Source organism: Astyanax mexicanus, chromosome 2 (genome assembly GCF_023375975.1).
Source record: "Astyanax mexicanus isolate ESR-SI-001 chromosome 2, AstMex3_surface, whole genome shotgun sequence".
NCBI lineage: Eukaryota > Metazoa > Chordata > Actinopteri > Characiformes > Acestrorhamphidae > Astyanax > Astyanax mexicanus.
In genome coordinates this window covers 59,956,110-59,970,941 of record NC_064409.1, presented here as the reverse complement: position 1 = coordinate 59,970,941, position 14,832 = coordinate 59,956,110, and the positions used below count along the sequence as shown (strand labels likewise).

At 38.2% G+C, this 14,832-nt stretch overlaps 1 protein-coding gene across 1 annotated transcript in view; it reads right to left on the bottom strand.

Moving 5' to 3' along the window:
• Positions 1-14,832, bottom strand: part of pamr1b (peptidase domain containing associated with muscle regeneration 1b) — a 43,051-nt gene that overhangs the window by 18,957 nt on the left and 9,262 nt on the right. The window contains exons 2-5 of the mRNA XM_015601131.3: positions 8,353-8,529; positions 6,113-6,238; positions 4,884-4,998; positions 49-266 (exon numbers count right to left, since the gene is read on the bottom strand). Coding sequence (XP_015456617.3) covers positions 49-266; positions 4,884-4,998; positions 6,113-6,238; positions 8,353-8,529 — 636 coding nt within the window. The remainder of the gene's footprint in view (positions 1-48; positions 267-4,883; positions 4,999-6,112; positions 6,239-8,352; positions 8,530-14,832) is intronic.

Here is a 14,832-nt window from a genome sequence, read left to right as displayed (position 1 = left end):
AATTCTGCTCCTTACTCTAAACTCCTCATTTGCTTCATATTGTCTTACCTGAGTTCTCCTGAAAGATGGCAAACAATCCATCGAAGGTCTTGTAGCCATCTGAGACAAACAATATATGCAGTGAATTGCCAGTGCTTTGGATGGGAGGAGGGCGTTCGTTTCCACAGAAGCGGCCAATCACCCGAGAGTTTATACTGTCTCCGTCTCTAACCTCCACAAAGTCATAGCGACAGCTGTGGTCAAACTCCAGGCTTAGCATCATGAACCTGTCTCGGAGAGAGAAGGAGATACAGAGGAAGAGACATCAAGCGGTTAAATGGGAGGCAGAGACAGCAAGAGCACGACATCTGCTCTCAGGCCATTCAGAGTCTCATCATTATTCCAGTCCTTTAATAGGACTGCTCCCACAAAGCATCCGCTATTTAGCAGCTTTTTAAAATTCCGTGACAAATTGGAACTTTATTCCATCGTTTAAGTTGAGTCACAGAGTATAAAACCAGGCTCTGCGTATCATTGGCTTATATTACCTCATTACAGTTCCTTGGAGATGAATAGTGTGTCCTGTTTCCTAAAAATGAGGGGGGTTCATGCAATGTTTTCCTGGCTCTGCCATGCTGGCACAGTCCTGCTCTTCTTTTCTATGCCTTCTCTTCCTCTCTGTTTTACTGCAGCAGAAGGGCTAGTAACCAGCTAGCATCCCAAACACGCAATGTGTTAAATGGCACAGAGAAGCCATTGCTCCTTTTTCCACGAATGGCTTGTTTTAATGAAGGTGAGAATTGGGCATTTTATTTTCTGTGTTGCAGGAAATTAAGTAACCGTTTCATAAGCATTGTTCCCTTCTGAAATCGAACCAACATTCCTAAGGCGATGTGTTTTTCTACTTGTACCTTGTCTGCAAGACACATTAAGGTAGAAAACGAGCTATTAGCCCATAATTTGAAGTTGACATCATGGCTGTGCAGAGAGCTTGCTGGGAACAGGGCTGCAATTCCTTTTGGATGGTGCTAAATGGGGCAATTGTTCACGAGTAAAGCAAAAGTAAAGCAAGATCAATTTAGCAATGATTAACACATTAGCTTCTATTACAGTGATATCAGGCACAATTAGCCCAGGTCTGAACCTGCTGTGGAATACCTGACTCAGTATGTTTTTAAGGTTCTCTATTTAAAAAAATGCCTTTGATGCCTATAGGTTTTCCAAATCAAAGATATTTTTTGGGGAAGCCTCATCAGAGTGTTGTGTGCAAATACGCCACACCAAATAAAAAATGACTCTTGCCACGCCATGATATAAACTGTATGTATTTCATGAATGTTATGCAGATGCTGTAAGGTTGAAAGGGATGATGTCTATTATTGAAGTCAGCTAAGAGTGGCGTGCCCTTTTCAACCCGCTTCAGCAGACAGCTGTTCCCTTCTAATTGGGCTTTTCGATGTGAGCAGCGTTTTATTGGGAGCGGTCACACGCTTTCACTCAAGCCATCACCACACACATTTAGAGGACCACAGAATTGGATTAGAATAACATTATGGATGCTGTTTGAAAGCCACAGGGTCAATAGCCTTTTGCTGTTTTTAAGGATTTTTTTTGCTTTTAGTTTGGCAAGCATTTTTAATATCAGCCTTATTGACATTTTTCCTAGACTTTTTGTCTCACTGAAGGGTGAATTCTGCAGAAAATAAGTCTTTTGTGAGTGTTAAAAGGATGTGAAAACCTTTATTACAGTATTATTACAGTCTTTTTATATAGTGTTTTTTGAGCTAAGAAATCTACTTATACAGATTTCCAGTTTCAACATTTACAAGAAACAGAAGGTGATATTTATTTTAAACATTAGCTGAACTTTTGCATTAGAAAAGAAGCGGAGGTTCAATACAAAAATCGGTTGATATAAGTTTCTGTAAGTTTCTCAGACAGAAAATGAGTTTTCTCTTTCTCTTACACATGGCCACAAAACTATTTGCCTTAATGATAGTAGCTATTTAATTTAGTCATTTTTTACTGGCCTCTTTGAGCTTCTGTTCATTTTAGTCCACTGTCCCACAAACTTTGGGCTTCATGTCCAACAGAACATGAGACATGAGGGAACACTGGCACACTTTGACTGATCAGCAAAAACATCAGACATAAAGGACCCTATTTTAGTGATCTATAGCGCACCGGTCAATTGTGTATTGCACAGCTTGATTTAGGACGTGTCGGTGTGTCTTTGGTATCGTGAGGGCGCAAAAAACTTTCCTTGCGCAGCTCAAAACGAGGAAAAGGCATGTACTTCTTTTCTCTTCATTAATTACTGGTGTGTTTTGGGCAGAACATAAAATAAACCAATCAGTGTGCCAGTTGTCATTCCCTTTAAGAGCCAGGGGAGCTCTGACTTTGGCGCGTTTAAATTTTAACAATGCAGTGCTTTGTGCATCTCAGCAGAGGGACTGACCTGCATGTTCATACTGTGAAGATGCACCAGCAGCTCATTTAAGGGAACAGCAATGTTATTTTATTCTTTATTCTGTTTGTTGTTGAGTAAAAAGAAGAGTTTGTGCTCTGAAGCACGTGTGTATTTAACGAGTTTGGGTGCGTGGCGCACCTATCGGAACGGACTGTTGTCTAGATGATTGACAGTTGTCTAGGTTCACTTTAGCCAGTGATGCATCTGTGTTTTTCGCCTCCAAAATAGAAACATACAAGAAATTAAACTGAACACACCTCACCACACAGACAACCACGCCCATCAGTGTAGATTTATTCCTAAAGTCCAACACTATTTTAACAGCACAGGCACAAAGCGTGAAAATAGACTGTTGAAGGGCTGTAAGGTAGCTAAGGGCATGGTGACGCACTTTGCACAGGGTGTACGATAGGGCTCAAAGTGTCATAAAATGATGTTAAAGTCTAATTTTTTGTAAAATACTTGTTTTATTTGTTTCAAATTCATATGTGAGAACAATGAAAGAGGAAGGAGGGGGGGGGTGCAAACAAGATTTATTCTCCTTGCAAGTGTAGCTCCATACTGTGATGGTTCTATACAAATACACATATCCTAACACCCTTTGCACCCAGTTTTTGAAACTAAAAAGGACAGTACATCCCTGAAGCTGGTAGTAATGCATCATGCAACACATTATTCATCCACATTTTAAAACTGTGGTAAAAGGCCTTTTGTTGTACAGTATTTTAAATAATAGTGTACAATCCAATGCAAAACCACTATGTAATTAGGTGAAAATGTGTAAAAGTGTATTTAAGAGTAATTGAATTGTGGAATTCCACTTTTTTCCATTCATGTGGAAGTGCTGGAGTTTCAAAGGTATTACTGTAAATAGAAAAGACTGTAGTACATTAGGGTTAACCAGACTTGGCCGAGGGTCTGGAGCTTTCACTGTAACGCACGTGCTGGCACACTGCCATGCCCTAACTCTGCATTACATGCAGAACTGTCTGTATGGTTAAGGAGGTACAGCTGGAACACAAGTGGTCCACATGGGTCAGAACATGCGTCTGCTTCTGCAGAGTGGGCAGAACTGTTACTAGTTAATCATTATAGTATTAAGAAATCAGACCCTGCCAACAGTAGTAAATGCACAAAGCTCCCTGCCAGCACGGCTCTGTCTGAGCACGCCAGGAGTCATAACTTTCCATTAATCCATCATCATTTGTAGAATGAAGTAATATGGATAAGAAAGGGCTCTTATTTCATTTACAGCTGAGACTGATTTTGAAGTCTGTCACATTTATTTGCGGTGTGTTATTGAGGTGCTTCATTAGGGAGAGTGGCTCTTTTTGTCTGCACACTACTTTCAAAGGCTTTTTTGGAGTGTTGTGTGGAAATGATGCATGTACGCCCTCTCCACCCAACACACGCACATTCACACGCTTAAGCCTGTAAACCGTTTTGGCCTGCATTTCAAAGAACGTCACAGTAGTGGGTTTTAATACAGTTGCATATATATATATATATATATATATATATATATATATATATATATATATATATATAAATATATATATATATATATATATATATATATATATATATATATATATATGAGTGGAAAATGATCATCATTGAAGTGTAGGAGAAGCTAAGTAGAGACTAATAGTAGGTGGAAGTTGCAAGGCTTATTTAACGTTCCTTGATTTCCAGTGTGTCACATGTGTACCGAAAGTACATACGAAGTGGGTGGTAATGATTGTGATCGACAGCATGTGCCTAAAAAATTATACATAATCATCTGTGCGAACAGATGACAGATGTCTGGGAGAAATCACATCCACATTCAGTTCAGCAGGCCTGAGTTGGACATTGTCAAAATCATGAGACTTGATGCAATTTCCTGTCCCGTGACTTTTGGATCATTTCATGTTACTGTACTTCCAATGTGAGAATTTAGAAAAAAAAAACAGTTGATTAAAAAATATGTAATTAATCACATACTTTGAGTTGAATTCATCTATATTAATCACATTTAATCACATTCATCATTAACGTATTTCAAACTGTAGAGTACAATTGAATTGAAAAGCTAAGAAGCAAATGAATGAATAAATAACTGACATAGACATGGCAAAAGCTCCCTGTAATGAACATCAGTCAGTAACAGATGCTGTAAACACTGTATATCCCTTACAACCCTAGACTAATTTTATAGTTTAATGCACCTTTATTCATCTAAAATTTGCAAAAGAAAACTGCAATTTGCCATTATTAAGCATTTATTATTTCACACATATATATTTTTTATTAATTAATGTTGAACAAGTTTATGTAGATTCACTTATCATCAGTTTTATGTCAAAACTAAACCAAACCATTTGAAAAAAAATATGAAACATGTTGCGTAGAAGGGAGGTAAACAGATCAAAATGGCAGGAGATGGACCTACTTGAGTTCTATAGTGAAAGGCCGGTCCACCTGCAGGGTCCACTCACAGCGGGCATTAGTTGGGTAGCTTTCCAAAACCAGATGACCTTGCCTCTTCCTGATCACACCACCACATGCTAAAAAAGTGAGGCATTCATACATCCATTCAACATATACTGTATCCATGCATGTGTGCCTCATCTGCATTCACTGATCAACGTATTCCCCCCATCTGTTCATCAGGAATTAGTTAAAACATAAAAACAATAAATCACATCATGTTTAACAAAAGATTTGTTAGAAAAAAAAGTAAATTGTTGAATTAACTGCCACAGAGTTGATTTCGACTCTTTCCCAGGGTTTATATATTTCCACAGTTAAATCAATACTTTCAAAATATTTAACAATTAATATTTAACAGCTTGCCAGAGTTCCCTTTTAACTCACATTTGTATTTGTTTAACTACCTAAATTGTTACACTAACACTGAAAAGAGTTACAAGAAATTAGAAGAAGATTAACTAACTGATATGACTATTTATTGTTGAATTATTACTATTCAGGAGAGGTTATAAGATAAAACATCCCTGCTTACGTCCTGCCAGTGTATTTTTTCCATTGCATGGAAACTTTAATACTGCATTGCAGTTCTCAGTGCATTACCAACACTTTATCACAATTTACAGAACAGATGATAACTTGCTCTTATAGCCTACAACACGTTGGCTAAGTAAACAACCATTATATAAAAAGTAATGGAATACCCAATGGCAGGTAGCCCCGATGGGCAAGACTGTGCCCATTATGCAAATAATGATTTTATATGGGCAGAGTTGAATTAAATCTCTGTTTATTTATTGGGTTTATTTGGGTTAACACTGACATATTCAAATACAATGTCAAATAACATTTAAATCTGAATGAGTTAAAATCACATTTTGAGAGTGAAAATCAACCTTTCAGCTTTTTAACTGTAAAATTCCAACTCTCCTGTTTAAAAAAAAAAGAAAATGTATGCGTTCTTTTCTTTATCTTTTCCTATTGCCTGCCAGGCCTGAATTTGCATTGAGACAATAAACATGTTTTGTCTAGACACAGTGTATCTGATAGTCACTCACAAATATTTCATGTAAATCCTGAAGTGCCACAGGCAGTCTCGTCAGAAATGTCATCACTGTGTGTAGAATGTCGATATGAAAAATGATGCAATGCCACGAAGGAATGTAAGTGAAAATAGAGCAGGTAACTTACTCATACAGTCTCCACCGGACCACCCAGGACGGCACTCCGAACAGTACTGGCCCTTAATGAAGAAGTTGTCTCTAGGACCCCACGTCCCGTTGTTGCAGCGCTTACAGTTTTCAAATATACTGCACCCTTTTGTTCAGGGGGGAAAAAAAGAAGGAAAGGTTTTGGAATCAGGGGTGTTAATATCACTTATCGTAAATCACTTATCAAAGTGGTGAGCTAATGGTGAGGAGATATAAAAAGTATGACCCTTAGAACTTTCTTTGGATTCTGATAACTTCTTCCAGATCTTTCAAGTCTTCCACAATTTCCAAGCTCCACAGGCTTTCCCCTTTTGTGCCCATGACCATCTAAGCTGCTAAAGACATTAGCTTCCATCTAACTAAGCAGAGAACATTCAAGTAAGTGCATACTGACTTCCTGAAGTATACATGTTCACAGAACCCCGAAAAGAGCTCTGGAAATTGGCAATGGGTTTTACATGTGGATTGAGGCTGAAGACAAAGCGAAACATGGAAACTCTAGCAGGACCTGAACACTTAAAATGCCGTGCACTCGTATCAGATGTAGTGACTGCGTTGCTGCGTGAAGCACCGTGCACTAGTCTTGAATTTATGAGGCTGATTGTAAAACTATATATATATTTTTTTTTTCAGAAATCTCAGTAAAACAGTTGCCCAGGTATGAATTTAACTAAGAACATCTGGTATTCATGCACATACAGCCAGACAGAGACAGAGAAAGAGAGAGACAGCCCCCACACGCCCTACCTACACACACACACACACACAAACACACACCACACACTCACACACACAAATTGTAAAACAAAAATTGCAGAAAACAAGCTAAACAAACAAAAAAAAAACAACAACAACATGAGACAGTAATAGAGTAGGTCCATCCATACAGCCTGTATCACATAGGCCTTTAAGCTGAGCTATCATAATCAATTTTCCTTCACCTAATGACCTCAGTGTTTTCCCTCCCTTCAAGTCTTCATGGACTTGACAGTTACAAGTGAGGCCTAATTGCCAAATCAAACACGTGTGGAAACAGTGCAGACATTGTCAGAGGGGGACAAATGAAACCCGGGTCCACAGAGGAGCACAATTTATCCAGTTAGAGATGTGAAAGCAGACAGCAGATGAGACAGACTATAACAGTTTGGAGTAAGACAGCGTAACAGATGTAACAGATATCTTCATCTCATCCACCGAGAAAAAGAGTGAGAGAGAGGAAGAGTTATGAGATGAACACAAGTGAGAGTATGAGTATGTTTTCATCCCATCAGCAGAGAGTTATGAGATGAAAGCAAGGGCATGAGTGAGTATCACTGGCAATAACAAAAGCATGGTGTAATCTGGAACTATGCACTGCTGGTAGCTCACTGAAACAAGCCTTTACATTATGTTTTTTTTCTCTCCTTTATGAAAGCTGAAACCTTGACTGCAAAAGGGAAAGGAAAAAAGGAAGTGTAATCTTTCCTATGCCGGCCATGCAGGTACTTTACCTTTTGGCTATTATATATATATTTCAAGTTGCAAAAATTAATTATATATATATAAAATCATATTAACCTAAACATGCCTTTTACTATCACTTAGTCCCCCAAGCAATGCTAAAATCACTATGACAAACTGTACAGAGGGCGAGACTTTCATTGTTTTTTACTTTTACCAGTTATGGATATACTTTAGAGTAGTCAGAGGTAAAATGAGTTTTGATGGGAGCCATGATGCTGCCCTCCCACACTAAAAACTGTTTGACTCACAGACTCTTTGCAGAGAACAGGCCAATCAGAACCCTCTCCGTTTCGAATGCGCTTCATGAATATGCACACGAGAGTAGCGCCCTTATTCTACCTCTCCTTCTCTTTCTCTCGAGTGATTGGGTAAAATAGTCTGCTAGATTCCTCGAGATTTCATCTGATCTGCAGGCATCAGGGAGCAGTCATTTATGTGCGGAAACTCCCGCACCTTTGCAGTAAACTCCTGAGACTTCTGACTGTTGCACTTAACAATGTAATCAGGGCATCATTTTGTTTCTTGGGAAATGTATCTGTTTCTTTCTGGGTCTTGGTTTAAGGTAAACTGCCACAGAAAATTATTACCTATTACCTTCAATTACCTTCACACTTATAGGTAGGAGTACTGTACATATGATGAGCAACAAAAAAGGGGGGCTCATCATTAAGACTGAATTTGCATTCCATATTCAGAGTTGGAAGAGTTAAGGCTTACCTGGGTGAATGATGCAGGGGTCACATTCGTTGCGAGCGTTCCTGCAGCAGGGAACAGCATAGCCCACTGGTGTGCCCTGAAGTGGGCATTTACACCGGATCACATCATACTCGCAGCATCCTCTACACATCACATTCCACTCCGGCCCGGGGCAGTAGTTATACAGATGTCTGTAGTCTGAAAATGAGAAAGAGAAAAGCTTATTTAAACATGTCTAAATATTACACCCCACTAACAGTCTATTTACATAGCGTCTTTAAATAGCAAAGACGCTTATGAATAAATCATAAGCGGAAGTGAGGTGTGTTCAGGCGAATATCTGGTGTATTGCTATCTTGGCAACAGAAAACACAGGTGCACAACTGACTCATTAGAACCTAGACTACATTTAACCGTCAGATGTTCATTGATATGTTGGCCAACCCTCGCTCGTTACACACACACACGCACACACACACAAAGATGTGCCGTAGTGCAATAACCTAACTACGGCAATAAACAGAATACAAAAATAAAATAACACTGCTGTTCTCGTCATTTTATCCAACCCACTCATTACATTAGCTCACTGTTATTAGCTCCAACAGTATGCAGTGTACACTGTGTCAAGATCTGATTAACCAATTCACTTTTCAACACCTTTTCAAACCCATTAAAGACCAGCTTAGACCATCTGAACCCAGCAAAACCAACAAAAGCTATCCTTAGTCTACTTTTTAAAGCAGAGTCTATATTTTACTCTAGCTCCTAAACTATATTTTATTGACACCAGGTGTTCTTTACATTTTACAAGCATTTCCTATTGGACATACAATGTTTTGTCCATTCTGGCAGTAAAAAAATACTGTTTTTGTAATAATTCCACTGTCTGTGGCTGACTTTGTGCTGAGGACAGATTGTCCTCCTGGCTCTTCACAATATTCATTCCTTATATTTTTAGGACTCGGATCGTGCCACTCTCAGCCTTGACTCGCTTGTTAAGGGTCTGGAACCAGATCTCTGTAAAGCTGTTTTGTAGATCATATTTATTGTAAAAAAAAAATAAAAATCGCTATTAAAATAAAATTGCATTGAAATTTTTTATTGAATTTTCCATTGAGAAGAAGTCAGTTCAGGCATTCCGCCTATTCCGCCTGTCATGCAAAGACCTCATAAGGAGCAAACCATCATCTCCCAGGGACTCAAACATCCTCTCCTCTGTTGATGAACGAATCATTAAACTGAACCCTGGCAGCGAGTCTTGGGCAAGAGCTGTTGGTAGGCATGTTTTTGCTGTTCTGCTGTTTTGTCTTCCCAACACGGGACAAGGGATGGTGAAATTCCTGCTGCAGCAGTCAGAGCATCGTAGGCCGAGGCACGGCATGGCCTGCGTTATGTAACCGGGAGTTTAATGTCCTCTGAGAGGTGGAAACTCAGCTGAGCAGATGAGGAATGAGAAAACACTGAGAGAAACCTCGAGCAGCCTCTGTCCTGATTCGGCTCCATTAGAGAGCGAGAAAGAGAGAGAGAGAGAGAGAGAGAGAGAGAAAGAGAGAGAGAGCGTGTGCTCACAGTGTTCTGTCCATAGTAACGTCTGTGCGCGTGTTGTTGTTGTTTTGGTAGCTACGAGCCGTTTTAGCTGTTCTTCTGGTGAAGCGATGAATTAGTGCGATACATGTGGTGATGAATCACAGTGTGACAGCCTTTATTTGTGCCGTCTGGACGTTCAGCTGAAAGGAAGGTGAGGGAGGGAAGCTTTTTTTGGACTGTGTTGGTCTGTTGTTGTCTGCAGGAGCTAACGACGTAACGAAACGAAGAATTACAGGCCAGAGAGAGAGAGAGAAAAAAAAAAAAACTCTTGGCATGTTTTATGGCTTTGTGAAGACAAAATGACAGGCAGACTGTAATGTTTAAGACTGCACCAAGAAGCTGTAAAAACTCAAAGACTGAACAGGTTGTACTGTTTTGCCTACTTTAATCTACTGTTTTTTTTAACAGACAATAATGAAAAGGTTGACTAAAACAAGTCTACTTCCAGACCAAGCTTATCCCAGTACACCGAGCTGAGGTAAAAACCAGCAGAATTACAAGTTATACTGGTTCTGTTTGTGTTTTTTAACTTCTGGTCAAATGTCCTAGATTTTAGCATCCAGACAGACAAACGGACTCAGTGTTAGCAGAACTTCTCTGTATTCTCAATGTGTGACGCAGCTATTTAGAACGATGTGTTTCAGAGATTTATGACAGCACAGCTCTAAACATGTGCTGTGTGCGCTGCGTTCAGTCAGTCAGTCATTTTTCACCCCAAAATGAGACACATTTAGCATTTTTGTGGTTTCCCTTGACAAACTGCAAAAGCCACAAGCATACTTGGCATGGTTATGTATGAAAGGGGAAGAGAAAAATGGGCGGCTGTTTGTTTATAAACTGAAAGGACTCGTGACATTGAAAGGGAGCGACACACATCTGACAACACTGAGAATAAGCTCTGAGAAGTTTAGCCAGAAACAATTATGCACATTTGTATTCTGCAGTTTTTCTCAGAATTACATTCTTTTATATTCTTTCATTAGAATTTTTATTTTCCCCTTTTCTGGGTTATGGTCTCCCACTGCAGTTCAGCAGATACCAGAGGTTCTGGCGGTTTGGTATGAAGCTGCAGAGATAAGATGCTTCATTTTTGTGTTGATTTGGTCTGGCAGTGTGATGAGCTGGACTCGGGTTGGTTGGTTGGGTGGGTCACTGTTAAAGGGGAACAACACGCATTTTCTGATTGAGATGTGATCACATTCATTTAAAGTGGTTTGATGTGAATTGATCAAAACCAGAATTGTTTGCAATTTGGAGTCAGTGACAAAACATGGGGTTTTATGTCAGCCCAAAGAAAAAATAACTAATCTTTTTATTCTTTTAATTTTAAATTGCCGACATCACAAACCAGGTTTTCTGTCCCCATGGTAAAGAAATAAACCCCGAATAAAAAAAGTAAATAAATAAATATATCATCGCTGTCCTATGAAAAACATTGTTTTGTTGATTTTTAGTTTACTACATAATTTGAACAGACAAAGTGTCCCTTACACTGCGACAAAATTTCTTGATGAACAGACCAATAAAAACTCTTAAAAATTACCTGAAATAAACTCTTTCTATTGAAAGTTTACAAGGTTTTTACTCTCTTCTGTAAAGTTGCTGTTTGGAGATGAGGGTTTTTCATTGGACAGCGACGATATGCACTGTTCTTTACACGTACTCTGACATTAACTTGATTGCAGACATTATAAACTCAATTTATTTGTGTGATCGTCTGGTCAACATTGGTAATAAAGCTTTATTGTAAAGCAGTGGAAAAGTATTTACCATTTTTACTCTTACTGTTCTTATAACACTTAAAATATGTTTTAGCACCAATTATATCAGGTGTTGTGTTACTAATACGAGTTGAGGTGATATTTTACCAATTCTTCCTGCAAACCTGTCTTAATATGCGCAACATTTCAAAATTGCAGAAATTGTCTACATATTTCGTATTAGGGACTGGTCAGGAATTCAGGCAGGCAGTCCAGTGCCAGTATGCTCAAAAAAGCCATACCTTTTTAGTGTGTGCTGCATGTGTTTTTTGCATTTCCTTGTTTAAAAATGCATGAAAAAAACAGCATGTGTTTGTCTTCGATCTCTGTGTATATTTCTGCATTAATTCTGCATCACAGAAATGTACTGTCACGACCCCATACAATTACAGATCCTGGACAGTGTTTGGACTTGTTGCTGATAACAGTCTGGATGGTCTGTTTCATGTTTCATCCAGAGAATATAAAGTTTATTTCTTCTAGAACAAATATCTGCAATACTGATTAGTCTGACATCATTACAAACTTTTCTTTGTAATGTTCTGTTCCCGATGTGTCTGAGCCCAGAGAAGTCAACGCCACTTCTAAACATGGTTAACTTAAATATTAGCAGATGTACTAAAATGTACTATGCACTATGTATTAAAAACCGAATTGAAGTTTCTATGACAAAACATGAAATATATGTCTGTAATGACTGTATCTATATAAAAGTCTAAGCGAATGTGAGAATGTGAGTCTGAAAAAAATAAAATAAAATAAATCAGCATGTTCAACACTGTCCCAACTTTTTTGGGTTGGGGTTGTACTAGTCAGTAATTTCCTGTGCAGTTCTGAACATACTGATGTGATCAAGAACACTGTAGTAAAGCGTCTTGTTCTTTAACATAATTTAAGAGCTGTTCACAGAAAAAAACTGCAAATGTCAGTGGGAACAATTTATTGTTGGCTTGGTGTTCACGCTGTAATTATCTTTGGACCTACTATACAGGCCATGATTGATAGGCTGCTGACAGCTTGGAAGCCAAAAAATATATACATCCTCATAATAACAATACAGTAATTATAGTCCTTGTGTTTTCATTGTTTTTGCAAAGAATGTGGTCCTATAAACTTCTATTAAACCGGTTTTTAGACCTCATAATTCAAGTTTTTACATGATCTCCAAAATCACACATTTCTTTATTTCAAATATTTTAAGCAAGATGATTTTTTAAGGTTCAAAATATAAATAAGGGCAGTACTTGGTAATACTCATTTTGGCAAATATCACAGCTTGTAAACATGGCCAGCTAAGAGATTTAATTTTTCTTCGGGGGATTTTCGCCCATTTATTATTGCGAAAGTCTTTTTGTTCTGTTGGATTTATGTATTGTCTTGCATGCGCTGCTCTTTTGAAGTCTGTGCACAGATTTTTGATGATGTTTTGGTTGGGGACTGTGAGAGCTGTAGTGAAACCTTCAGCTTGCGCCTCTTGAGGAAGTTCATTGTGGATTTTGAGGTGTGTCAAAGATCGATCATTGTTTTGCTGTAGAACTCATGATCTAATCATTTTTACTTGTTTTGTTTTCGGACGTGATGATGTTTATTCATTCAATGCAAGCCCAAAACGTAATTTACCCACCCCCATGTTTAACAGTTGGATAAGTGTTCTTTTCATGAAAAGCAGCTTTTTTCATACAAACAAACCTTTGCTCATAGCAAATCAAAAACTTTTTTTTTAACGTTTAGATGTTCTTTTAAACACTTCTAGTGCTGGATTTCCTTTGGTGTCTCTTTTATGGAAGTCATATTTGCGAAGGTGTTGCTGCAGAGTAGAATAGTGCACCACCACTCCAGAGCCTGCAAAATTTCCTGTAGGTCTTTTGCAGTCAACTGTGGGTTTGAGTAGCCTTTCTAGCAATCCTACAAGCTTTTTTTTCATGGAAACTGTTTTTGTTGTGCTCAACTTGACCTTCACTTATCCTGTGAAGTCTATTTTTTTAAAACATTATGAGAAATCTTTGAGAAAATATGCTATTGTTAATATTTGAATTGTCTGACTGCTAGGCAGCTGCTTGGAGGAGCCAATTGCTCCAATATAGTTTAAGAAGTAAGAGTATTTACCAGTATATATCTTTAAAATATGCATCACCTGACCTTTTTAAATGATGACCTTGAACATACCATAGCTCTATTAAGTAAAGGGAGTTTAAATCTGAGATGTTGATTGTAGTTATCCATGTGATACCAAATGATACAAGTTGTACAAATAATACAATGATTTTGTTTAAAGTGTTTTAGAATATTTCATTTCACAACTTTTGAAGATTAATACATCTTATTCTCACATAACATCTTTTTACAATAACAAAAGGGTGTCCAGACGCTTGCATGCCACTGTACCTAAAGCAGTGTGTGCATATCTGAGATATGTTTGGGCAATCTCTACAGATCCTTTAAAGCCCTGGGAGAAGATCTGCACGCTGTCTGTGTTCGTGGGAATCCTTTATGGCCCGTTTTGCCTGTGCTGTATCTCAGTTTTACAAGGTGCCCAGAAAGCTGATACAGGGAGGGGAAATCAAACAGACTGCAATGCAAGTACAGTCATCAAATTTGTGAGAAGACATCGGTCATCCTCTGGACGTTTTTGGTCATCATATTGATTTGTCGCTGCGGCAGAACACAGACAGTGCTGAAAAACAGATGTTATGAAGACTCAGATGTCTCTGAAAGACTCAAATATTGGAGCACCCAGTGTGCGCAGAATATCAGGCATAGCTGCACTGCCACTTAACCACTTTACACTTATTTATGATTTATGTCTGTGTATCATTAAAGACTATACATTCGTATTGTGTGGGTTATGTTTTAAAGATGTCTTCATGAAGTATTCATGCATTCAGAAGAATGTGTGCATAACTTTTCATTGATTTATAGACACTTTATACACGTCACATTAAGTGGTCTAGCATTTCTGAAGACTGATCTTTCTGGGCATGTGTTTGGAATGACATGTATAAGATGTTTATTTTTGCTTTAATGAAAGAAATTGCTTTTCTTACAAACAAAATAACAATTGCACCAAAGGAAATTGGCATAATCAATAGCAAAACTGCTTTTTGATCTGCTGCAGACAAGGATTTAAAGAAGGAAAGGATTTAAACTTAGA